The 26,006-nt window shown below is 40.9% G+C and overlaps 2 protein-coding genes and 1 long non-coding RNA gene across 6 annotated transcripts in view; 1 reads left to right on the top strand and 2 right to left on the bottom strand.

The window, feature by feature from the left end:
* Window positions 1-18,222, bottom strand: part of LOC136427507 (oxysterol-binding protein 1-like) — a 76,109-nt gene extending 57,887 nt beyond the window's left edge. For 2 of the 3 annotated variants that reach the window (XM_066416411.1, XM_066416418.1), the window contains exon 1: window positions 17,980-18,222. In XM_066416411.1, the coding sequence (XP_066272508.1) occupies window positions 17,980-18,125 (146 nt within the window). In that variant the 5' untranslated portion in view covers window positions 18,126-18,222. The remainder of the gene's footprint in view (window positions 1-17,979) is intronic. The other variant, XM_066416429.1, reaches the window with a different exon arrangement.
* On the bottom strand, window positions 6,381-10,747 carry LOC136427647 (uncharacterized). The gene is made up of 2 exons (XR_010754490.1): window positions 8,453-10,747; window positions 6,381-8,190 (listed from the first exon to the last, which is right to left on the bottom strand). It is a non-coding gene; the product is annotated as an uncharacterized lncRNA (long non-coding RNA).
* Window positions 18,223-18,482: 260 nt separating the features above from the next.
* LOC136427625 (mitotic-spindle organizing protein 2B-like) lies at window positions 18,483-24,339 on the top strand. 2 transcript variants are annotated; one of them, XM_066416612.1, is made up of 3 exons: window positions 18,483-18,610; window positions 20,011-20,167; window positions 20,878-24,339. In XM_066416612.1, the coding sequence occupies exons 2-3, from the start codon at window positions 20,031-20,033 to the stop codon at window positions 21,140-21,142; spliced, it is 402 nt and encodes a 133-aa protein (XP_066272709.1). In that variant the 5' UTR covers window positions 18,483-18,610; window positions 20,011-20,030; the 3' UTR covers window positions 21,143-24,339. The 2 variants fall into 2 exon arrangements, with proteins under 2 accessions (XP_066272709.1, XP_066272719.1); XM_066416622.1 differs by lacking the exon at window positions 18,483-18,610 and adding an exon at window positions 18,628-18,714.
* Window positions 24,340-26,006: the final 1,667 nt, after the last annotated feature.

The following is a 26,006-nucleotide window of genomic DNA, read 5'->3' as shown; positions in this document are numbered from 1 at the left end:
AGTATACAGATGCAGGGGTGTCTATCATAGAACTTTAGTCTGTATATCACTAGTATATGGTGTTCCCTTTGCCATCACTCCTACCTGTAGAAGCCAGGACAGCAGATATACTCCAGGATCTTCTCACATGATGGCATGGTTTATTCACCAGGTCCAAGGGATCACTTCACAACATTACGTACCAACCAGACTCCTCCCCAGAATACAGACGGTGAGACCATCAGTCCCAGTCTACATCAGATGTTACAGTAACCTCCAAATGGAAGGCCTTGATGAGGACAAAAGTGGCAGCCACAGCCAGAAGACAAGTATGACTCAGAGCAAGTCTCAAAACCTTTGTCAGCAGAAACTGTGGATTTTAGCACACAATGATATGAAACATGTGCTCCAGATACCAATTCAGATACCAACTGTCTCCATGTAACTAATAGCCTTGGCTCACAAACAGTACAATTACAAATATCATCTTGCTCAGAATTAAGATCTTGCTTCTTGTCCTTCCCAGTGTTGAACCAATTCATAAGAAAGAACCAGTTATCCCTGATCTTTAGTTCATAGTGAGAGATCTTCCATATAGCTCTGGTGGACCTGTCTCTTGAAAAAAAAAACCACAGCATGTATCCTGTAGAAAACTAGACTGCATGTCCATGTACATCCCCAATATCATCAGACACACACAGCTGTCCTGCCATCCCAACATTGAGTGGAACAATAGCACAAGCTTCAGGAGGGTAGCTATAGGGTGCTGACAGCAGGCTGCACACTTGGGCTGTGTGCCAAACCTTCAAAGGTGCACTGCAGTACTAGTGGGCCTCTGCTAATTGGATTGCACATGGGCAGGCCTTGGGGAGCTTTGGAATATTATTCACTCCCTGCAGTACAGTACAGCATGTCAAATCATTTGCCAACAAAAAGGCAGAGGGATGGAAGGTAATCAATGGTTTTTGGGTGTGGCCAATATTTATCAGGTATGTAAATACATACGTACAGTATAGAATGAAATTGAGTTGGGTTTTAACATCTGTATGCGTCATACACGAAAACAAGTACCCCATCAATTTTTATTGACTGAACATGTACAGGGCGAAACATACATTTTGTACCTTCCTGACACACTTTACTCACTAGACCATTGCACTGGTGCACAATATTAACATTTCAACGTGCAATTGATAAAGAAAATCCTCAGAATTCATTCTCTGCTTTGCCTTTGCTAACCTGGCATCTATGACAATCAAAATTCTTGAACTTCGAAGACTACAGTAGTTCCCATCTGCAGCTGGTCGCATTCAAAACATATTTAAAAGCTGTAAAAGTCATGCGAATCTTGATTAAAATGAGTGCAAAAACTGAGTAACATCCAACACCTACCCACATACCAAATATCATTGTAATCCATCCAGCAGTTCTTGAGTTATGCTGACTACAAAAATTCAGAAACACAAACACACACACACACACAGATAGACACACAGACACATCCAGAACGATACCCCTTTAATAATATGTTTTTTTAATCTGTTATCTGAATTTTGCTATGATCCCTTGGGAATACATATAGATTAATTTGCAAGTGTTCATGTGCAAAAACAACCTTTAAACTTTTTGGCCTGAACATTTCAATATCATTAGTATATTTGTCAAAAGTACAGTTGTCACTTCAAAGTATTGCAGATTCTCGCCAAATCTCGTGAGAGTGCAATTATCAACACGCTTGCTATAAAACAGAACAGGAATAAAAGACTTGTTGGTTGAGATGCCATCTTGTATCGCTTCCATTCTTCTACCATGCTTTATTTCATTGAAGTTTGAAAATGTGGGCATTTGTTTTTTTTGCCTATCTTGTTTTTTGCGCATATTAATTTTCGAGTCTGCAAAGGATGTCATCCATAAAATTTATTTGATGTGGCCTAATGCATATTACATTATATTCATCTTTCCTAAAGCTACCTATAAAAAAAGTTAAAATCCTCCCACACCATAAGGTGCATAGGGCGGCGCCCATCTCTGTTTCATAGCCCTGGGCCACACTGTGACCAGTGCGATCACTGTAGCAATGGATGTGTTTAACTTCCATACTGTTTCAGAAGTATGTACCATTTTTATCAAGTCTTTGGTATGACTCAATGCGCCTCTTGTCCAGAGGTGTCCTACCGGGGGGGGGGGGTGATTTCGGGCCTTCTGGTTCTTCATAATTTGAACCAGATGTGGTGACAGAAGTGCAGACCACTACACCACCGGGACACCTCAAAGCTACCTATATCTCCAATAGAAAATCTCTACCATTGATCATAAAAGACATTGGAAGTTTCAGCATTGATCATGCAAATAAGGTACATATTAGCACAACGCAAATTCCGTTGTAGTCGGCAACACATATTTCATTGAATTTGCCCTTTGTCAACCTACTTATATCTCCAATATGAAATCCCCACCATTTACCACAGAAAAAATGTTTTGCAAATTATGCAAATATGGGGAACGGGTTTTCTCCGCGTGAAGAATTTGCGTGTGCGCGTGAAAAATTTGCGCATGAAAAAAATTCTTAAAATATGTCAGAGAATGTGAAGTACAAAATCCTTAGGCAGAAAAATGTGTCCCTGTGATACAATTTTCATTTGTAACCTGTATTTTTTGTCTAAAAACACCTGATTTCTAGGTCCCTTGGGAATAGGTCTCTTGGGAATAGTTAAATTTTTCGGCTTGAAACCTGAACATTTGAAAATCACTAAGATTTTTCATAAATACATGGTTAACTTACTTATATAAGGCCCACTTTACATTACGCTTGTCGCGACAGCGGCGAAATTTCCCGCTGTCGGGAGGCTACTGTCACGACATCTTTAGACACACCGCCCGGAAATCTGGCAGACATCCGCACAGCTTAGATTTCACCACCTTGTTGAAAGTACCAGGCAAGTCGCGAACTTTCCTTTTTACTTGCTCGGCCTCTCGCAACCGCTGTTGTATTTTTACGTAGGCCATCTTGTTCCTGGATGACTCCAGCTTCTTCTGGATCTCGTTCTCCAACCATATACTGATCAGGCAACCGGTTTCGGGTCTCTCCACGTACAGCGTCCAGCGTTTCCTTCACCCCACCATTTTTTTGGAACTATTAAAACTCTTATTAAGTCTCGCGGTATAATTGTAAGTCTATTTAGATCCGCGGGGCCTTAAGTCCGCGGTTTCGGGCAAATGGAGATTCCGTGGTGGTGTGTAGGAAAAAATAACTGAATGCTGCCATCAGAAAAGGCTTTGTTAATTTTTCAAAATCAATAATGTTACGAAGGTCGCTACAAATCATCACAAAATGCGATCCCACCGAAACTGTTGAGGGGAATTTCCGCCATTGGATCACGTGAAATCTTGCACTCAACCAATCATAGCACATGTTTTCTGAAGCGAACCAATCAGCGCTTAGAACAAGCGGTAAACATGCATACTAATGAGCATCAAAAAAGGCGGACAATCACAGGTCTATTTTGAAGTGGTTGAACCTGTGAAATTCCGGCGTAAAATACGATTCATCTACGCTACCTACGCAGAATTTTCACCGGAAAAAATCAAAGGAATAGATTCTTCGCCGAATACGGCCGCAAATGGCGGAAAATCACAGCGTATGGGCTCAAATGGTCGGGCGAAAGTCTTGTTTTTCTTAACCCTTTAGCTGACAGGTTTTCTCACCAGTACAGCTTCTCTGTGCCAGCGTTTTTAGACCCTCTAAAAACAAGGGGTACTGTTTTTATTTCACTAGTTTATGGTTCCTTTCCTCCAGAATAACCCCGATATGTTATACATCGATAGAAAGCTAAGAGTCTACTCTTTCTGTTTGTGTCATGCAACATTGGCCTAGTGACAGTAGTAATGATTTACAAAGGCAATAATGCAATAAAACATACAATTTTCAGTAACCTATTGTATTATAGCATTAAAACCATTGGTGAGATTCCAATATCAGTACCACAGCACTTCTGCAAGGTCTTGACAACATCAGTCTTGCATACACATGAAAAAAAATCACCCAGGTATTACCACAGGTAAGTTTATGACTACAGACTGTCCTGGGTGCTGAACTGATTATTTAGCTGAAATGCTGATTTATTACAACACAGTATATTCCTTTCTAAGGCTTTAGGAAACATAACTCTTTAATATCAGCTGAAATCTTATGACTAATACTTTCTTCCGAAATGTGTACCAGCTTACTAACACACATTTCATGGGTTATAAACACACCAAAGCAATAAAACATATACTTTCCACAATGCTTCCAAGCAATCCACTCTAACACACATAGAACCACTAGCACATGGACCATTAAGTTTCTGAGAATTCTGACAATATCAGAATCAACATGACAAAAAATACACGGGTATTATTTTATGTGAGTTTATGACTACGAACTGTCCTGGGTGCTGAACTGACTACACGGCTAAAAGGCTGGTACAACATAGCATTCACCATTGTATTTGTATATAAAAAATATAGTACACAACACATATTTCTCGCCTCCAACACCTTTAACGTTCACAAACACGATTATTGTCAGCTCCGCAACCGATGTCGAATTTTCCAGCACTGTATTTATTCCGTCGCCGTGAGTTAATTCCCCCTGGGACGACGCGAACTTGTTGTTCCACGTGCATGCCGCCACTTTCGCCATTTACTGCAGAATTCTCGATCATGGAACGCTATTTTTCCACAGAATATGTAGTATCAAGCTCCCCAAACACGTATTTGTGCGTAAACCCGGACAATTTAGTGTCAAAACCTTGAATTTATCGCCGAAAACAAAAAATAATCTCCGCGTCGTCTGCAGGCGCGCCATCTTGGATACGTAATGGCCGCAAGGCATCATGGGGATTACGTAATCGGTGATTGCGCAACGTTCTTTGACCCCTGAACCCAGGTCACCCGGCCGGCATGTAACTTCCGGGCTTGCCGCGCGAAACACGCGGCGATGCTGTTTTGTTTCGGGGAATCCCCTAAACCGGTTGTACTCGGGAGCGGCAATCTTCGCAAGATTCTGCATCCCGGTTGTATTCGGGAGCGGCAGCTTAAGGGTTAACATATTTTCAAGGACTTAGGGCATTGTCTTTACGCGGGGTTTCCGCTGTCACCAGTCGCGCTGTCGCGAAAAACCTAATGTAAAGTGGGCCTAAAGCTTTGTATTGTAAAATGTAACTACTTGAGGCTTTTCTCTATTCTATTAGCTTAATTTCATCTTTTCTCAAGCAGATTCTTTCGCGTGCAAATTTTAAACTTTTTTGTGGGTGAAAACTTAACATTTGAAAATCAGTTGAAAATTGAAAGAACAAGGTTTAGAACTGTAGAATGCAACAATAGGATACTCAATTCCATTGCAAGTCATCTTATTTTAACTTTAAAGCTGAAAACTCCAAAAAAATGTTTTAAATCCCTGGGGAGTCAGCTCATCTATTCCAAATGGACTATAATTTACACCCAAAATTAAGGAAACAGATGCAAAATTTTATCGTAGGGAAATATTTTTGTGACTAAGGATTTTGTACTAAATTGTAGCACACATTTTCTGACACATTTCATGAACTTTATTTTTTCACGCGCGCGCGCACGCACACAAAACCCCAACCCCAAATATGGTCCTCATAAGCATAATGCTCATTTCATTGTAATCACCTTTCCTAAAGCTACTTGAACTGAAGTTGTACCTATACCTTCAATAGAAAATCCCTACCATAACTAGAAAGGCAACATTTGCGGGAGCAAATGCAACATGTTTCGCCCATTTCCCTCCCCATGCAAAAAGTGACTGTGGCATAGAGGCTAACGTTTGTTGTATGTCTGCAATGTTGGTATTTGAAATCGTTTACGTCATTTTCAGCCAAAAACTTTAAACAATTACTCAAAGCAAGGGCCTCCTTGCTCAAGGTAAATTTTAACGCATTTCACAACTCTCTATTGTTATTGTTAATGTTATTGTCAACGTCCCGACACGGGATGTTTCCTAGATGGGAAACTTTGGACACTTTGTGTTCACTATTGTGTGCACTGGTGTCCAATCTTGGTGACACAGGGGTAGAAAATTAGTGTACATAGCGAGGAAATGTCAGGTTTCACCATAGTGTCCAAGCTTGCAAACTTGTGGAAATCTTTGTTTCCATGCAGTGTTAAAATAAGGAAAACACCGTGTGTGTCGAAAAATACCACCAGAAAAGTTTTGAACCTTCTCAATTGCACTTAACTTCAGTAGGACACAACAATAACAGCGCAAGGATGGGAGCCAGGGAGTAGTGAAGTTGTGTCTGTACCTGTCAGAGTATGCCCCTAATCAAATTGACTATTTTAACCAATCAGGTTGAGCTTGATAAATCCGTGTTACAACGCGCTCTCTCATTGGCTGACCGAATTAGTCCACCTGGCCAGATGAATAAAGATGTGACCTAAAGGTCAGTGACCCCATATGAGGAAAATAGCCGATGTTCTCCCCAAAATACCCTCTAAAATCGTATTTTGAAGTGTTGTATGCCAAAAGTGCGAATGGGATTCTTTGAATATTTCTTCAATGTACCCCCAAAGTAAATTTCAGGTCATTTGGATGTATTTCCAGAACACAGGAGGCCAAAATGTACGTTTTTGGTCAGAAAAACCTCAATAAAATCACTTTCAAGGTCAATATCGAAAAAATGAAAAGAAGCTCCCAGGGTATTTACCCACTCTACCTGTATACCAAATTTCAGCTCAGCTGGTACAGGGACAACCGAGCTGCGTCGATTACAAGATTTGACAGGAGAAAGAAACCTTACGAACACAATATGTTGCGCCCAACAGTATGTTGGGCTCAACATAATGACCACAAAAGACATTTTAAGTAGGTATTCCAACCAAAATTTCAGAGACACAGTACAATGCAGATTTTTACTGTTTCTGAAAGAGCTGATTAAGAGAAGTAAAATACTTTTTAAATGAAGCAAATATCTTGAGCGGTTGCTGAGATATGGCTCCTTGAAGTTGCCAAAATCTGTCCTCACAAACGGCCGGCCGCGCAATTAAACATGAAAATGAACAAAAATGCCTTTTTCGAGGGGTGATAAAAAGGTAAGTAAAGGCTGAAAAGCTTATTCTATCTTATAGACTTGTAATATGGACTACTTAGAATCACTCCATAAGGTCTCAAACTTTGATATCATTTTATTATGCTTTTTTTCACAGGGTCAAAGTATGCTTCTCACACCAAATTACTCAGGTGGCAGCGTGACCTTTGACCCCTGGAGAAGGAAAAATCCTCCAAAGTTCACACAACTGTATCATTTCACAGGAGCAACCCTGTCTTCCAATATTTCACACACAACAACACCCACTTGTGTTCTTTACACAGGAACAATCATCTTACCTGTACTTATTCTAAAAAATGATTAAATTTAGGGGAAACAATTCACATTTTTGGTTGCAGCCTATGGTGTTTTGCCAGTATACATCAGTATTACAGTAACTGTGCCAGGCACCGGGTGCAATGTACTTTAAGACTGAGTATGATACTTCAAATACTTTTACAATGTACAGCATTATGTCATCTTCTATTACTAGAAAATGTTACATCAACAGAATGTCAGCAATGTTAACTGCCTTAATAACAAGGTCAACTCAGTCAAGGTCAAAGGTAAGATTGCGTACATATGTCGCATTATTTGATGAGTCATGATGTTACAATACATTAACAGCACAACTTTACACTTTCACAATATATTACATGTTTTTACTATCTTCTTTGGCTCTTTTTAACTATCAAGAGGTAAAATATTACTATGAGTAAACAATGTAAACACTGCATTTATGACACGATCAAACATTCAAGGTCAAAGGCTGTCTTCAATAAACACAATGTACACAGATTTCTTGGATGTACATGCACGTAGTTTTACTTGATATATCTAATCATCAGTTAATACAATGTATACAACCTTTTATAAAAACAAGCTTACTTTTAACCCTTTTCTATGATAGCAACTGTGGTTACTATTTATTCTTACAAACTTAATACTCAGTCAGTTAGTGGAACTGGCTGCACAACTTGTCAACTTTCAGTTTGTCCTCCACCATCCAATATCTCCCTCCACTTATTGGCGTGACATCTACATTCTTCAAGACAAACTTCTTCTCCACTGGTCTTATATCAGCGACATCTGGGAGTTGCCAGTTGGTACATTCCTCCTGAAAAATACATTCTTTTGCTTTTAGTAAATATGATTGTGTCTAACATGGTGATTATGTTAGTCCATCTGCGTCAATGACGATCTATCCTAGTACAATGTACCACACCATCGTTCCACTGATTTGTATCACATATTTGTTTCTTAACTTATGACAGTCAAGTAAATGTGATTGTGAAGAAAGAATCAGACTGCATGTGACTGAACTCTTTAAGATACATCTAGAAAATCTGGAGTTAAGATTTGAACAAACAGATAAATACCTGCAACTGGATGAAAGAAGGTAAGTGTCACTGTTTGAACACCCTCTTCTACCACTGATCATGGGTACCAGGTTGGCTTGTCGTGGAGGTCGCTGTACCACATGTACACTGCGACAAACTCGCCTGGTCAGTAGGACACTGGCTCTTGATAGTACTCGAGACAAGAATATAATATTTCAGGTAAGTACAGCAGTTTTATGATTTTTGCTACACTACCTAGACCAGCAAAGTCAAGCAAAACACCCCATGGCACAAAAAGCACTGAAACAATTAAAGTTTAATTTCTGAACTTGCTTGTGCACAGTTGCCTTTGCTTTTGTTCCAAGCTCTGGGAATTGCTTTCTGTGCCATGCTGTAAAGTGATCCCAGGTGTACTTGTCACTTTTGTCTATCAGCGATACTACCTCTAAAACACCTGTAACTGTGTCAGATGGGAACTTCCTGCCAGGTGGGTCCAACAGACTCTCCAGTGTTTCACCTGACAAGGAGAATACGAACGGTTTTATCAATAACTAATCTGCATACTGGCAATTATAATCTTTTTTGTTATCGATGGTCATGAAAGTTACTTTGAACTTAATTATTCAATAACAACTTCCTAAATACCGTTTAAGGTTAAATGTAGCTTTCCTGTGATCACATCCAACCAGAAACCAATTAGTGGCTTAGCGACTGAAAATTATTTCTCGTTGCCCCTTTTTATTTGCTCTCGTCAATAAACAAGTTCATAAACATTTTGAAAAAATTGGGCATAGGTTCGACCCTATGACCCCTAACCGGGGGCCAACGGTGCCATCAAGTTCAACATATGAAAAAATACCCAAGGTATTTTCCACTTGGAACTTGAGGCAAGGAACATTTTTTTTCCTAAAAACAATACTGACAGAGACTTAAATACTGTAAAGAAATGTTCACGCAAAGTCGACAAATTATAAAAATACACAATGTTATTGTATTTTCTACTTGGAACTTAAGGCAAGTAACATTCTTCATCAAAAAAATTCTTACAGAAAGTTGAATTCTGTGAGACTTTTCAGAGATAATACTGCAATGGAATTTTTGGAAAAATTGGGCATAGGTTCGACGCTATGACCCCTAACCGGGGGCCAGCGGTGCCATCAAGTTCGACAAATGAAAAAAAATACACAAGGTATTTCCCACTTGGAACCTGAGGCAAGTAATATTCTTTCATAGAAAAAAAATTACAGAACCTTAGATACTGACATGGAATTTTTCAAAAAAAAATTGGGCATAGGTTTCACACTAAGTTATAACCTTCAAGTTCAACGATCAAGAAACACAATGTATTTTTAACTTGTGGCAAGTTACACTCTTTCATTAATAAAAATGCTATGACCAGTAGAAAAAATGCTAAAATACAGTCAAGCATTTCAATTAGCTGCAAGCCATAACAGTACACATACAATGTATGCACTCTCTTATCTATTTATTAACTTCTTGTATGAAAGTTGCAAAAAAAATACCATTCAAACTGTATGTCAGCACACCAAAATGAACAAAATTCTAGTTTACCTTGAAATTCCGGCTCCATGGTGTAGAAAACAATTCATTTGTGCCGCTCTATGGGCAAACTGCGCTCTAGCAGACGACGCGCAAGCTTGATTTTCGCGCGCTGGCGTGACGCGCGCGAAACGTAAACAAACCCTTTGTTTGCCTCAGTAAAATGGAGCTGGCGATTCGCGGACGTACATTCAAGGGAGAAACCGATTACATCATCAGAAAGCTCTGTTTTCTGCCGTTATTTTGACAGCGGTGACAACTATGAACGGCTAAAATTTTACGTTCGTTTTAGAAAATGAAAATTTCAAAAATTTTTAATCGCCGTTTCTACCCCGAATTTTCATGGTGTGTAGTTGTCACCGGTATCATTTTAAAGCTCGTAATCTGCTCTTGAATATGATGCTAGTTTTACTCTACTGGTGCTGAGGACGGCAACGCGCAGGCGCCGTAAACACGGGAGTTCCCCCCGGGCGCTGCAGGCAAAATGGCGCCCGCGTTCGGCGAGGCGCGCGTCCCGGCCCATTCCGAGCCGTTTTCATCGGCCAATTTCTGGAGTTTTCGGGATCGTAGAACCCCAAGACCCACATATCTGGAGAGACAAGTTTATATGCTTCATTTTCATGTACAACACGGCTATTTTAGGGGAATTATCTTTGCGCCGCGAACATGGAAAGATGGTAACAAATTTCACTGTCAGCCATGCGGTAGAACATTTTCGCTGTAGCGTTGGAATACCTATTTTAAGTGACAGTATCTGCATTGATTATGCAAATAAGGTACAATCCGTTGTATTGACCTCTCCTGAAGCTACCTACACCTCCAACATGACGTTCGAAGCATTTTCCGTAAGGGAAATCAAAGGAAATACTAGAAAGGCAACATTTTCGAGAAAATGCAGGATATTCCACTCCCATTACCTACACCTTAAATATGACATCCTTAGCATTTACTGTAAGGGAATTATGAAGTTTCTGCATGAATCATGGAAAGGAGGTCCTCATTAGCATAAGTTATGTCCAGGTCTATTCAATCTTCCTAAAGGTACCTACTAGAAAGGCAGTATTTTCGAGAAAATGCAGAATATTCCCCTACCATTACCTATACCTCAAATATGACATCCGTAGCATGTACCGTAAGGGAAATACAAGTTTCTGCATGAATTATGCAAACGAGGAATATAATTACACTAGGACATTCATTGTTCAAAAAAGGTTTTAAGTAGCACAAGGTCTGGAGTTTGTCATAACCTTTGCCGAAAAGGATATATTTTCAGTTATGCCAGCTGTGCGCTGGGTCTGTATGTATGTCAAGAGCATAACTCGAGAAACCTTTGATGGATCTTCATGATTTCTGGTAGGTGAGTAGCGATTGTAAGAACAAAGGTCAAGTTCGAAAATGGTTCACCTGGCGTTTCCTACAGGACTTCAGCGGACTTTGCATGTTTGTTCGTGTGTTTGTATGTAGGCAACAAAAGTTTACAAAACTGACGGAAATGTTGATGGATCTTCATGATTTTTGGTAGGTGAGTGTAGCGGTTGAAGGAACGGAGGTCAAGTTCGAAGATGGTTCATCTGGTATTTACCGATTGCCTAGGAAAAAACCTAGCAAACCATGCCTACCACATTTCTTTTGGATTAAGACCAATGGGAAGGGGGCAATAAGTTTTCAATCTGACAACGGAATGATAAAAACGTTGTGATATTGCTGCAATCGAGCTCACAGCCGAATCGCAAGGTGCAACATAATGTACAGCTTTGGTGATCACAAGGAAACAGCAGTCAATAATGGTTTGTGAGACACATGGAAATGAAAAGATAAGGGTAGCATTCTAAATGCTCACATACGGAAGTGCTGTGTTCTAGATAAGAAAATTTAGGAAACACCAGCGGTAGGTAAGGTAATGCTATATTACAATCTAATAACCCTGTAACCAAGATGGCGTCGGCATGTCTCGCCAATGTGTTTTGGCTGCTGCGAAATCATATACAGACACAAAAATACAAGAAATGGATAGTGATTCTGTGAAATCTTACATTTTAACGCCATATATCTCTTAACTTCAAATTGAATCAGAAGCTTGAAGTAAAGTTTACATGGGCACAAACACATTCACAACACTCACTCACACACGCTCACTATCCGGTTCTTTTCTTCTTTTCTTTTCCCCATCATCTGGGGGTTGGACGAGCTTGCACAACATCGATGAGAATTTTATTGAGTGTAATTCACAAGCATTTTATTTACAATGTTTTTATGTGTAAATGTTTTATTAGAACACTTAACAGATGAATCAATGTCATTTCCATAAATTTTTGTCCTTCAAGGTCTTAAAAACTTTTCCATCATATACTATAGCCGTATAGGCAGTAAAATCCGATGTTGCCACACACTTGAAAATGAGGCTGTCGTCATGGGCAGGGATCAGTTGCAGTCGCATGGGACATGGGGAAAGTTTTTCAAGACCGAGAAAAAGCGGTCGCCATGGTGGTTGGCTTGAAGACTGTAGGTTTGACTGTACAAGCAAACACATGTACAGCGTTCGAAATACCCAACTGCATTCTGCAATTTGCAGAAATATTTTCCAGGTTGCAGAAGAAAAATTTAACAATCTGCAATTTTGCAGAAGAAAAAAATAGCAAACTAGAGTTCCACGACCTCATACCTTCGCCAAATGATTTTAACCTTTATGACTGACGTATTAGGAGTGTTTCTCATCAATTATAAATCATACCAGTTGATTGTCTTAAAATATAACATGTCCAAAGTATGAGCTGACGAATTATGAGCTTAACAAAGAAGGTTATGCTAATACTTCTCATCAATTATACAAAAGAGGCCCTTATTAGCATAATTTGATTCAACGATGTTCACATTCACATAACTTCCCGATGCCACAAAAAAAGTATTAAATGTATGAAATTGCCATCATTTGCGGGTGTGGAATTATAGAAGTTACTCGTTAAGTATGCAAATTAGGCCCACATTTGCATAGTTTCTATCTATGAACATTCCTCTCTTCCTCAATCACAATTTGAATAGTCATATCATGAAACAAAGCGGATTTTTAAAGTTGCCTCATTAATTATGCAAATTAGAAAGTGATTTGCATAATTATCGTCCAATCATACTAAGCATCACACAAGCTATCTACATACCAAAAATCATGACCATCCACCAAGGCCATCTTGTTATAGTATTTGCTCATTAATTATGGAAATGAGGTCTTCATTTGGAATGCATATGTCACATGTTTCAGAGTCCTATTATGGAATTTGGCGGCTGTATAAACTTTCCTCATTAATTATGCAAATTAGATACTGATTTGCATAATAAGTATCTAATCATGTACATCATCACTCAAGCTATCTACTTACCAAAAATCATGACCAACCATCAGGCCCTTCTTGAGTTATTCCATTTCAAAGTCTGAAGCAAAACCTGCTCCTGCAGTTTCATAAAAGCCGCTAGGGGGCCCAAACCTAAACCATGTACTCTCTGTCCAAAGAGCTATCTACCACTCAAAAATCAGGACCATAGCATGTCCAGAACACCAGATATCAAAACAGGAAGTTCCGCTGCAGTACCGTAACAAGCCGCTTGGGGACCCAAAATCTAATCATTTCCATGTCTCATCAAGACCTACCCACCTACCAAATATCAAGACAATCCATCCAAGCCTTCTCGAGTTATGCTGTTCGTTACATACATACATACATACATACAAACGCTACCCTCTGCATAACCTTCTTGGCGAAGGTAATAATTATAAATTTTGGTCCTACATATTCCTTTGGGAAGAAAATAGCCCAAATCTGCATGTACATAATATACCCATAAAAGCAGGAATTCTGGTATAACCTAACGGTAATAAAGCAAAAAGGCTCAAGGTCAAAGCTCAATGGCTCCCTTGAAAATCAGTTACATAGTTAACTGAAGGGACCACCCTAAATATTAATAAATAAATAAATAAGGGACTGATCGATATTTACCAGGGGGAGGGGTGGTGCACCGGAGGGGAGGGCCATCGTAAAAATTTTTGGCCTGGGGGGAGGGCCATCGAAAAAATGCATCAGGGGGAGGGCCATCGAAAATATTTGTAACTAGAGTTCCACGAACACTTTATCTTCGCCAAATAATCAAGGCTTATTATGGAGAGTGATTAATATTTACATGCTTATCACCCGCTGCAAATTTGATCATGCACCATACCATTTGGAAGTTATGCTGGGGGGGGGGGGGAATGAGTCCAGTCTAGATAGTGTTAAAAATCATTTGGTGGTACAGGACTAGTATATGTGTAGAGTGTGCTGATATATGTAACAAGTTTAATGAACTTTCAGATGCTACAAGTTTCGAATTCCTGCCATTGATCACTATGGAATTATGGTTTTTCCTCATCAATTATGCATATTGGCTCCCATATGCATAATTACCATCTATCTAAATCAAATTATAACTTAAGCTATTAACAAACCAAAAATCATGATGATCCATTGACCCCTTCTTGAGTTATTACCAAATGAAGGGCACACAGCTGGCACACAGCTGGGTGACCTAAATCCCAAGCCAGGCAATCCTCCAAGTGTCCCTGAATTGAGGTCGAGTAACAGCTTTCAATGGGATTATACATTACTCTCTTTAATTATGTAAATGAAGTCCCGATTTGCATACTATACATTTCATTATGTTAATCATCACCTAAGGTACCTGCGTACCAAAAGCAATAAAGATACACCAAACCCTGCATGAGTTATCCTCCTCCAAAGTTTCATACATAAAGGCCCACTGCAGCTCAAAACAAGTCGTCAAGAGGCCCAAACTTACACCACTTGTTCCCTGCCCCAAGACCCATCCACTATAAAAAAATCATGAACCTGGCGCCTCCAGAAAATTTCACCCCAAACTTTGAAGCTCCACTGCAATACTTTAGATACCGGCTAGAAGGCCCATTATCGAACTTGACCTTCCTTTCTGTAAACCTTACCCACCCACTAAGTATCATGCAGAACCATCGACAGCTTCTCGAGTTATGTTGGCGACATACAAATACACATACACACAAAGCCCGCTGCAGTACCGACGGAAAATGCCAGGGGAACCATTTTTGAACTTGACCTCCGTTTCTACAACATCTACACACCTGCAAAAAATCATGAAGATCCATCAACGTTTCCGTCACTTTTTTTTGCCTACATACAAACACAAAAAATTCAAAGTCCGCTGCAGTACTGTTGAAAAACGCAAGGTGAACCATTTTCGAACTTGACCTTCCTTTGCACAACCACTACACACCTACCAAAAATCATAAAGATTCATTGAAGTTTTCTTGAGTTATGCTCCTGACATACATACAGACCCACCCAACAGATTTTTCAACCGAAAACATAATCTTCCCCGAGTACTAATACTCGGCGAAGATAAAAATTCATGATACATGTAGCGTCCAAAGTTCTGGTAGTTTTGTATAATGCTATACTTAACAGAAAATAGCGTCACATAGAATCTGCTCTTGAGAACGCGCATGCATCCCTAAAAATTCCCTGTATTCTAAGGCTTGCGCACGGTTTGTCGGGATTTACATAGAAACCGCTAGAGCCATCCGGCCGTCAAATGACGGTGAAATCTCACTTTGGACGGCCTGGACCTGACACACATTTCGACACACATTTTCAAATCCGAGGAGTCGGTAAAAAGATTAAGAAATAGCAAATACGTACGGTAATTTTGTGTTTTCCACTAAAGCTGCCGGCGTGGTGGGAAAGATCCCACACTGGCACTTCTCGGCGTTGATGTCGAGGCATTAAACGTACCTTACTGAAGGATGTTTTGCCTTTAAAATGCGGGAAATAGAGCATTTAAGAGGGTTCAAAATTTTCCTTGGGGCACGGCCCTGGTTAGTGGCATTAAAATGGTTGAGAACATACGAATGAATATAAAACAAAAATCAAGGGACAAAAATGATATGGCAGCCGGTTTCAGCAAGGACATTATCTGTATCCTATATACTATAGTGTCCTTGGTTTCATCAAAGGTTTTATTTTCTGTGTCCATTCTGAAACTTGGTCGGTACTCACGTACCTAAAAACACAAATATAGATATATATTATTAGAAGTAAAACACCGTATGTCCTTTTCAGCATAGCGGGCCGCTATGCTGTGGGCCGATAAACTGACGCTGTAAATAACCCGCCATGCTGTTTTTTCACCAAGCGTAACGGCGAAAAAAAAAGACAAAATTACCGTAGTAAAAATGGCATGCGCCAAACACGCGCCTCTGCTGTTTTGCAGGAAGCTATCCAGCTACATGTATCATCTCAAAGGGAGGTGCCAACTACTAAATTAGCACCCCGCCGTACCGCTCCGATCTTGTCTGGCAGCCCCTCCCACCCGGGAACATCCCTTAGAGGCTCATGTGCCGCTCGCAGCATCGCGTCAAAACGTAAACTGCAGTAGCCGAGGAGTGACATGTACACGATCAGCGGGGTGGGTCCTGGACTATTAGAACAGCCGTAAATGTATCAGATTCCCGGGGAATCTCCTTATTTGGAAGTTGACAGTCCGCAGTTGACCAACACAGAGATTCCATTCTTTGTCGGAGCGGGAATAGAATTGATTCTTAACTATTTCTGACAAATTTCTAGAGCAAGGTTATATTTTCCCATCCAAAGCAGTGAATTAATGCACAGAAAATTAATTTCTACCAAGATAGGAAGATAAAGTTTCAACTAAATTCATAAGCTTCACCATGACTGGACAATTCGGCTACTACAAATGTGGCGACGCCCACAAACCGCCGACTTTCCTTGTTGCCAGGGCTTTGGTAGACTTTCTGGCACCTTCACCGACGTGGCGACTGTCATCAAAGGCTGCCGACTGTCAATCAGCGGCAACTTTCTGGGAAAACGCGTGCGTTGGATCTCCGTGTGCCTGTCAACATCTTTCACACAGTCGGCGACAGCGGTGCTTCTACTAAGCTTTTATTAGACTGTAGTTCCACGTTTTCTGTAAGTGCAATCTGATGCAGAACAGCGGTTTTGCTGGCGATTTTTCTGGAAACATGTCTGCGTTCTTGTTTTATTTAATTCTGCCTGGTCTGCGTTTAAGCGTGGGAATACCAGGAATACGGCTTCCTATTTCGCACCGAAGAGAACTTCTGACAGCGACGATTGTAGCGCTTCGACTTCGGACAAGCCGGACACTGGTATTGACTATTGATATTGTCGAGTAGATAAATAATCAATTGATATTGTTCAGCTGAGTGAAGTTTGTTGTTTCTGAGTTTTCAGTTGTCTTTCACTTGAAGTATTTTCAGTGATAACATAGTTACTACTTTCCGGCATTTTTTAAGGCAAATTATTAGGTCGTGTTCACACAAACACCACACATAACCACTGACAACCGCATGACTTGCCTCTAAAATGCGGGAAATTGCGTTTTTGAAGGCTTGAAAATCCCAAATTTCCCGGAAAAGCATGCCCTCCGAAGCCCTAGATTGCCTTCTGGGCTGGCAGGAACGCTGAGGCAACGTAAGTCTCATAATATCTTGTTGCAGCACTACTGTAACAACATCAAGTGCTATGCCCCCGTTTACATGTTTGTATACATGTCACCAAAATGAAAAGTCGACTCTATGGTATATTTTGGGAGACGCGAATATGCATATGTGGCTGTTACTGTGCGCGTCGTGACAACCCCGAACACGTCCTCTGTCCCCGTCAAACAACACTGAAGTTTAAGTTTTTATTCAGTAACATGTTCATGTAAAAGTCATTAAAAATGGGGGGGAGGGCCATCGAAACATTTTTAGAGCCGGGGGGAGGGCCATTGAAAAAAATATTGAGCGGGGGGGGGGGTGGCCCATCGAATTTTTTTTGAGCCGGGGGGAGGGCCATCGAAAAATGTTTTTACCGGACCCATTTTGCACCACCCCTCCCCCCCGGTAAATATCGATCAGTCCCTAAATAAATAAATATTTAAAAATGTGGGGAGGGGGGGGGGGGGCTCACCTGTAGTACGACAGGAGACCATTGGATAGCACGAACCACCGTCGTTGGTAACCTTTCAGATAGTTAGTCCACTTGAACAGCCAGCCCTTGAACTCATCCGGCGCCGCCTTGCCCTTACTGGGCGCGGACTGCTTAGAGTCCGGCATCGCGACGCCTTTGGTTTTGTCCTTGTGCTTCCCAATCTTGCCACGAAACTTGGGGGTTCGGGAGAAAACTTGGCCAAAACCTCAGTAAGACGTCTCCTTGCATAGGACCGCAGCACACACCTAGCTGTGACCTTCCGAACTAGGGAGCCGCTAGATCGAGCTTCTCAAAAGTCAACTTGGCTTTTATAACCACTGCTTATAAAAGTACATAAAACCTGCAAAATATCCTTAGAGTGTGTTTACATTTGCCTCTTCCAAATAATATGAAAAGATACTTAATTGACGGCACTACTTCTTGGTGGATTGGTTTAGCAAAGTCTCATCTCGCCATATGACGAACCCCCAATGTATCCCATCATTCTTTGCCCAAAATGGCGGTCTGAAGCGGTTTTTTCCCTGGGTGTAATATATATTTCGGAACGATGTATAGTTTGGACCCTTTATAGAATCCACTATTCCCTATCTCCATCGTGTCACCACTTCAGGTGAGTGAAAATACTGAACAATTTTCCCACGTTTAGATAATCTTGATGCTAAACTGGTTCATGGTACCAAGGAGGAACTGCGGAGGTCGTTGAATACAGTAAGAGTAGGTCGTCAGCTGTTGTACTATGAAGTCTATAGTAGTCTTTATCTATATCTATATAGCACTTCGTCGTAGTGTACACACCAGCTTGTAAAATGTAATGAGCAGGCACAGCAGGTGGTATAATAATAATTTTACAGGGTTTACGGAAAAAGCTGGGCAGTCCACCCTGGGCTATCTACCACTTTAGGGCCCTAAGGGCAAGCATGGGGGCAGCAGCATGGGGGTTTGAAATGTACTGGAATTTCCTTGAGGAAACACTGGGTCAATGCAATTCCAGATGTGGGTGGACTGGATGGAAAACAACACCTATAAGGGACTGATCGATATTTAGCGGGGGGGAGGGGTGGTGCAAAGTGGGTCCGGTAAAAAAAATTTCGATGGCCCTCCCCCGGCTCAAATTTTTTTCGATGGCCCTCCCCCCGCTCAATTTTTTTTTCAATGGCCCTCCCCCCGGCTCTAAAAATTTTTCGATGGCCCTCCCCCCCATTTTTCATGACTTTCCACATGAACATGTTGCAGAATAAAAACTTAGCGGTAGTGATGTTTGACTGGGACAGCGGACGTATTCGGGGTTGTCCTAACGCACACGCAACATATCATTCCTGTCTCTCCCAAAATACATAGAGTCGACTTTTCATTTTGGCAACAGTGCATTATAAGACTTACCTTGCCTCAGCGTTCCCGCCAACCGAGAAGGCAATCTAGGGCGGCTCCGGAGGGCATGCTTTCCCGGGAATTTTTGGATTTTCAAGCCTTCAAAAACGCAATTTCTCGCAATTTGAGAGGCAATTCATCCGGTTGAGAGCGGTTGTCAGTGGTTTTGCGCCTTTGTGGTTGTGCTAACACGACCCGATGATTTGCACATGCGTAGTAGCAACTCCGAACTAGCTTATTGTTGGGGCAGGGGGTGTAGCTATAACTTGTATAAGCAATTCCACCAAGACTGGGAAAAAATAAAATGCACTAGAACTATCAAACTATCTTGAAGTGGAAGGTTACAAGGAAAGTTTCAGTCGGCGAAGGTATGGTGTTGCGGAACTCTAGTTACTGTAAATGCAATTAAATTCGCGTAGTTTGTATTTCGCCCTAAGAGGAAAATAGCAGTGGTTTTAAGTTCGCGGCAGCACTATAGTCACGTACTGTTACAGTATTGGACAAAAATGTTTACGGTGGTTTTAAGTTCGCGGTGAAATGGCTGCTGCGGAAAGCATGAACATAAACCACATGAACATTTCTGCATTTACAGTGCTAACTTGTGGAACTAACATATATTTTTGTCATTTCACTGACTTTCAGATTAAAACCCCACTTGGATAATGACGTCACCACAGCAGGCCAAGTCTCAGACGTACAACTTCATGGTTCTGAGTAAGAATATTCTATCAGGAGAGGAGGCTGACCTGTATGAGCTGTGTAACCTGGCAGGCATCACCATCGACCCTCATGTCTTCAAGTAAGACTTGTCATCAGTTAATACATTGTAGAGGGGTGTAGATTTCACACTATACCATATCATGTCCAAAAGTCTACCTCCCAGCACAGATTAATTTGGATTCATCCAATTAAACTGTCAACTGTGCAGCTCTAGTCTTTGTCTTTAGAAATTAGTGAATCCACAACTAGTGTCCTCTGTCACATCACTTTATGGAAATTCAGACATATGACTGAAGCGGTTAATAAAGCACCAAATGCATAAACCTTGATTTTGTCAGCCATGCTGTATTTCTTATTGAATTTGTTGCTACCATTATATACTGTGCATGCATGTTGCAAGCCAGTGTTCCAGACTGACACCAATGTCGGGGTCTTGGCCCCCCAAGAAATGAAGTGTTGATTGCAAACCAGCATGGGAGCTCACCGCACATCCTCACATGGTGTTTAGGATGCTTACAAAAACGCAATATTCATGCGATGTACTGACTAATTAATGTTTGTATTGATGAGACATTGTAAGTGTGATTACATCGTAATATTTCATTTTCTTGTGCCGCTTTCATCACAAAACGTTATTCACCACTGTGTTCTTGGAGGGTTCCTTCATCATTTTTTTTTTCTTAATGACGAGTGATGGGAAGATTAAAAGTAAGAGCTTGTATTGTAAGCCGTCCCGTCACCAGGTCAAAGGCAACACAACAGAAGTGTAATTTCCCCGTCTCTCCCCAGGATTGTTCTGGACCTGCTGCGACTGAACGTGGCACCCATGACGATGCTACAAGTACTGAAGTCCATGGCCAACAATGCCATCAAGTCTCGTTCTGCCAGTGAGGATACTGCTTTCCAGTCACACAGTGCCACCTCCCACTCACACACAGCCCACAAGGACACATCCAATGTCTCCAATTCCTCTGACTCATCTAGCAGGAGCTCGCAGCGCCAGCCCAGAACAAAGACTTCACACAAAGTGTCATACAAGGGACACAAGTCCTAACTTCTGGATTAAGTATTTACAGTCATGCAGGGAACAGAATTCTTTAATCTAGCACTAAGTTACATGTGTCTAGTGTGCTAGTGAGATGTACATGTATCTAGACAACAAATGTGTATGGTAGGAAAACCTCAAGGCTCTTCCAGTGAAGGCATCAATATCTTCATCATCATGGCACTTTCAGCTTGTTAAGTCAGACTTCCGATGAGCTGTGAACAGCACAGCATTAGTTTTTTACTTCCTACTTTTAGATAATCCAAACATTTCATACCTGAAGCTTGTGACATTATGACTAATGTAGTTTGCCATTTTGTCTCCTTCTGAATGATGTTTCCTGTGTGTACATGTTTTCTAGGAGCAACCACAATATAACTAAAGTTACTGAAGCTTTAAGGAATTTACAAAGCTCCAAATATTTAATTTTTTCCTGTTGGTAGTTCACACTGATTTGTTTTCTGTCACATCTTTGACTAAGGAAAATTTTGCACAGGGCTCAAAATACATTGAGCTTATTTGTTACCCTGTGGGTGTTTGTTGCCTTTTATTAGGTCACACCACAGGGCAAAAAGATAAATAAAATAGAATTTTTTTGCAAATAGTCTGAGGTGAAAATTAGGGATTACAGTATATAACATAAAGAACTAGAGTTCCACAACCTCATACCTTCGCCAAATGATTTTAACCTTTATGACTGACGTATTAGGAGTGTTTCTCATCAATTTTAAATCATACCAGTTGATTGTCTTAAAATATAACATGTCCAAAGTATGAGTTTAACAAATTATGAGCTTAACAAAGAAGGTTATGCTAGTATTTGTCATCAATTATGCAAATAAGGCCCTTATTAACATAATTTGATTCAACGATGTTCACATTCACATAACTTCCCGATGCCACAAAAAAGTATTAAATGTATGAAATTGCCGTCATTTGCCAGTGTGAAACAATACAAGTTACTCATTAATTATGCAAATTAGGCCTACATTTGCATAGTTTCTATCTATTAACAGTCCTCTCTTCCTCAGTTACAATGTGAATAGTCATATCATGGAACAAAGCGGAGTTGTAAAAATGCCTCATTAATCATGCAAATTAGAATCTGATTTGCATAATTATCATCCAATCATACTAAGCATCACACAATCTATCCACATACCAGAAATCATGACCATCCCTCAAGACCATCTTGTTATAGTATTGTCTCATTAATTATGCAAATGAGGTCTTCATTTGCATGGTTCATATCAATTAATATTTCTGTCTTCCTCAGTTACATATGTCACATGTTTCAGAGTCCTATCATGTAATTTGGCGGATGTATAAACTTTCCTCATTAATTATGCAAATCAGATACTGATTTACATAAGAAGTATCTAATTATGTACATCATCACTCAAGCTATCTACTTACCAAAAATCATTACCATCCATCTAGCCCTTCTTGAGTTATTCCCTTTCAAAGTCAGACGCAAAACCTGCTCCTGCAGTTCAAAAAAAGCTGCTAGGGTGGCCAAACCCGTACCGCTTACTCTCTGTCCAAAGATCTATGTTCCACTCAAATTAGTTCCATAGCATGTCCAGAACACGAGATATCAAAACAGGAAGTTCCGCTGCAGTACCGTAAGAAGCCGCTAGGGGGCCCAAAATCTAATAGTTTTCAGGTCTCATCAAAACCTACCAACATACCAAATATCGAAACAATCCATCCAGGCATTCTTGAGTTATCCTGGTCCACTACACACAAACGCTACCCTCTGCATAACCTTCTCGGCGAAGGAAATAAGCTTTGTATGGCTCATTTTATGCAATAAACCCCTGTCTTTGATTTAGTACTTAATGTCAGTAACAAATAACCTTTTGCTATGTAATATATGGATTGACACTGAGAAATAGTTTTGATAAATGAAAAATTATAACTTATGATAAAATGTTACCACGCTTTTTAGATATGTGCAGCTGATTGTAGCTCAAACGAATCAAATCATAATTGATTTATGCATCATGAACAGGGCCTAACGTATTAGTTAGAAAGGGTCCTAATTACTTATGTAGTAATGTATATTTATCTTCGCCGAGAAGATTTTGTTTTCCGTTACGCCAGCTGTAGGGTGGGTCTGTATGTATGTCAAGAGCATAACTCGAGAATCCTTTGATGAATCTTCATGATTTTTGGTAGGTGTGTAGTGGCTGTGCAAATGAAGGTGAAGTTGAAAAACCATTCACCTGGCGTTTTTCAACAGTGCTGCAGCGGAATTTGCATGTTTGTGTGTTTGCATGTAGGCAAAAAAAGTGACGGAAACGTTGATTTATCTTCATGATTTTTTGTAGGTGTGTAGGGGTTGTGGGAACGGAGGTCAAGTTCGAAAATGGTTTACCTGGCATTTTCCTACCGTTGTGCAGCGAGCTGTGTATGTTTCTGTGTTTGTATGTCGCCAAAATAACTCGAGAAGCTGTTGATGGTTCTGTATTATATTGAGTGGATGGGTAGGGTTTGCAAAAAGGAAGGTCAAGTTTGATAATGGGCCTTCTAGTAGGTACCTAAGGTACTGCAGCGGAGCTTCAAAATTTGTGCTATGGGCATGATTTTTGTGTGATAGATAGTTCATGCCACATGAAGTAAGTTGTGTAAGTTTGGGCCTCCTAGCGGCTTGTTTGGAACTGCAGTGGGTGTTTTTGTTTTCACCTTCGGACATTAATAACTTGAGAAGGGGTCGACCGATCGTTTGGTATGTAGAGAGCTCAGATGGTGCTTTACATAATCAAAGACTAATTATGCAAATCAGGAGCTAATTTGCATACTTAGTAAGGAAAGTTTGTAAATCCACTGTATTTCATAATGGGACCCTCAAACATGTGACAGTGTCCCCATAAACAGGTCATGTAAACAAATCGCCTTGCAAAAGTAGGTCATATAAACAACGGATGGGGCACTACTCTCCAAGCAGAGGTGTGGGTCCGTGGTTTTTAACGTGTTCAGTTTAGGCATTTTTGTCCAACACACGGTTGGCTGGCGACATAACGAAAAGAGGACAAAATAGAAAGCCTGAGAAAAACACCTAAAAACACGTCAAAAACCAGTCGGACCCACTCCTCTGCTAGGAGAGTACCCTGCACCAATACTGCACCACTACTAGGTACGGAAAAGTCATGTATGTATTTCGAAATGTGTTTGATATGGAATAAAGATTTATTCTATTCATATATATTGACTGTACCATTTCATGATCAGTTTCAACTTACAACTCTGCAATATCAAATCTTTGTGGCCCGTATGATATCAACATACTCATATTTTTCCAGTTATATTATATATCAGCACACTTTACACATATACTAGCCCTGTACCACCAAATGATTTTAACCCTATCTAGACTGGACTCATTCGCCCCCCCCCCCTCATAACTTCCAAACGGAATCATGTATGATAAGCATGTAAATATTAATCACTCTCCATAATGATCCTTGTTGTACATGTACAGTGTATTTGTTTAAAGATCGGCTGGGGGACGGGTACAGTGTGCGTCTTGTGTAATAACGTTAACACTTCCGATGACAGAGCGAAGACGGTTCGTTGCTTAAGATGACAGTCTTATGCGTGCCAAGATCGTTCTGTACTACTAGTTTATCACAATACACGTTACTGTCCTTGCATTGGCGATCAAGTTCTGTGTCTCTATTCGTTATTTCATGAAGAAAACTGCCCTCGTCCAAACTTTCCCGCCGTCTTGCTAATTGACGTAATGACAGTTAATGGTACATACATTGTATACTGTATGTAGTACTGTTTGGAAAACTATATTTGAATCAGATCATTTTATTTGGGTTTTTATTGTCGAATCAGAGTGTTTAAGTGTGTCGTTTGGCTGCTTTCTGGCTTCTACTACATGTACTAGTTAGTATAATATTCTATTCAACTAATACAATATATAATCAATCCGATAGTTCGGATGATATCTGATATCAAATAATATAGTCCAAGTCATATAAAGATGGATCACTAATCAAGTGCTGAATCCTGAGGCCAGTAGGCAAACACAAAGTACATACTGTATTACAATAAAAACGGATGCTTTTCTTTCAGGTGGTCGTATTGACTGCCACCCTCCCCCCGTACAGAGCATGGGGAGATGGCTACGGTCCCATCGGGATCCCCCGCCACAACCTCAGCGAGAGGGTTCGCGTGCAGAGTGTATACAATGAAGACAGCACTCAAACCCATCGCCTTCCCGACGGCATGACCCCGACTGATGCTTCCCCTCCTCCGACCGACCACTTTAAGGATGTCCTCCGAGTTTGCCATCGCGTGGCCATACTCGACGGCGAGATGGAGACGGCCTTCTTCAAGACCATAGAAAGGTATCTTCTTGATGAGATGCCCGTGAATGCCGATCGCCCTCACACGCAGATGTCTATCGACCAACATGATGGCTTCGAGGCATGGGACTTCATCACATCTGGAGAGAACCACGCGCACAACGCCCGAGTTCGCACGAGGCGCCGTACGCGTATTGGCGAGTACGCTGATGTTCCCCACCGCGAGAATGAGCTGAAGAGCCTGGAGACGAAGTTACGATCGGGTTTGGAGGACGACGAGTGAGATGGCGCCATGGATTTGGTGTTGACGACGGATGGTAACCACTGGAACAATACTCGCGTGTCATATAAGGTCATTTCCGACACCACCACACTCAAGTGACAATCGCCCGAACAGAAGACGACAAGCTGGATCGACCCGAGGACATGGTGCCACCTGATGAGACTTCAGCTTCCAACGCAACTCACGCCGCCACTGAGATGACCGAGTTGACGCCTGAAACGGACGTGTCCACTGACATCACACGCACAGCAAACAGCGACGTCAAGAATAC

Source organism: Branchiostoma lanceolatum, chromosome 1 (assembly GCF_035083965.1).
Source record: "Branchiostoma lanceolatum isolate klBraLanc5 chromosome 1, klBraLanc5.hap2, whole genome shotgun sequence".
Lineage (NCBI taxonomy): Eukaryota > Metazoa > Chordata > Leptocardii > Amphioxiformes > Branchiostomatidae > Branchiostoma > Branchiostoma lanceolatum.
Note: the sequence above shows the minus strand (reverse complement) of the source record. Positions and strands in the feature narration are given on the sequence as shown.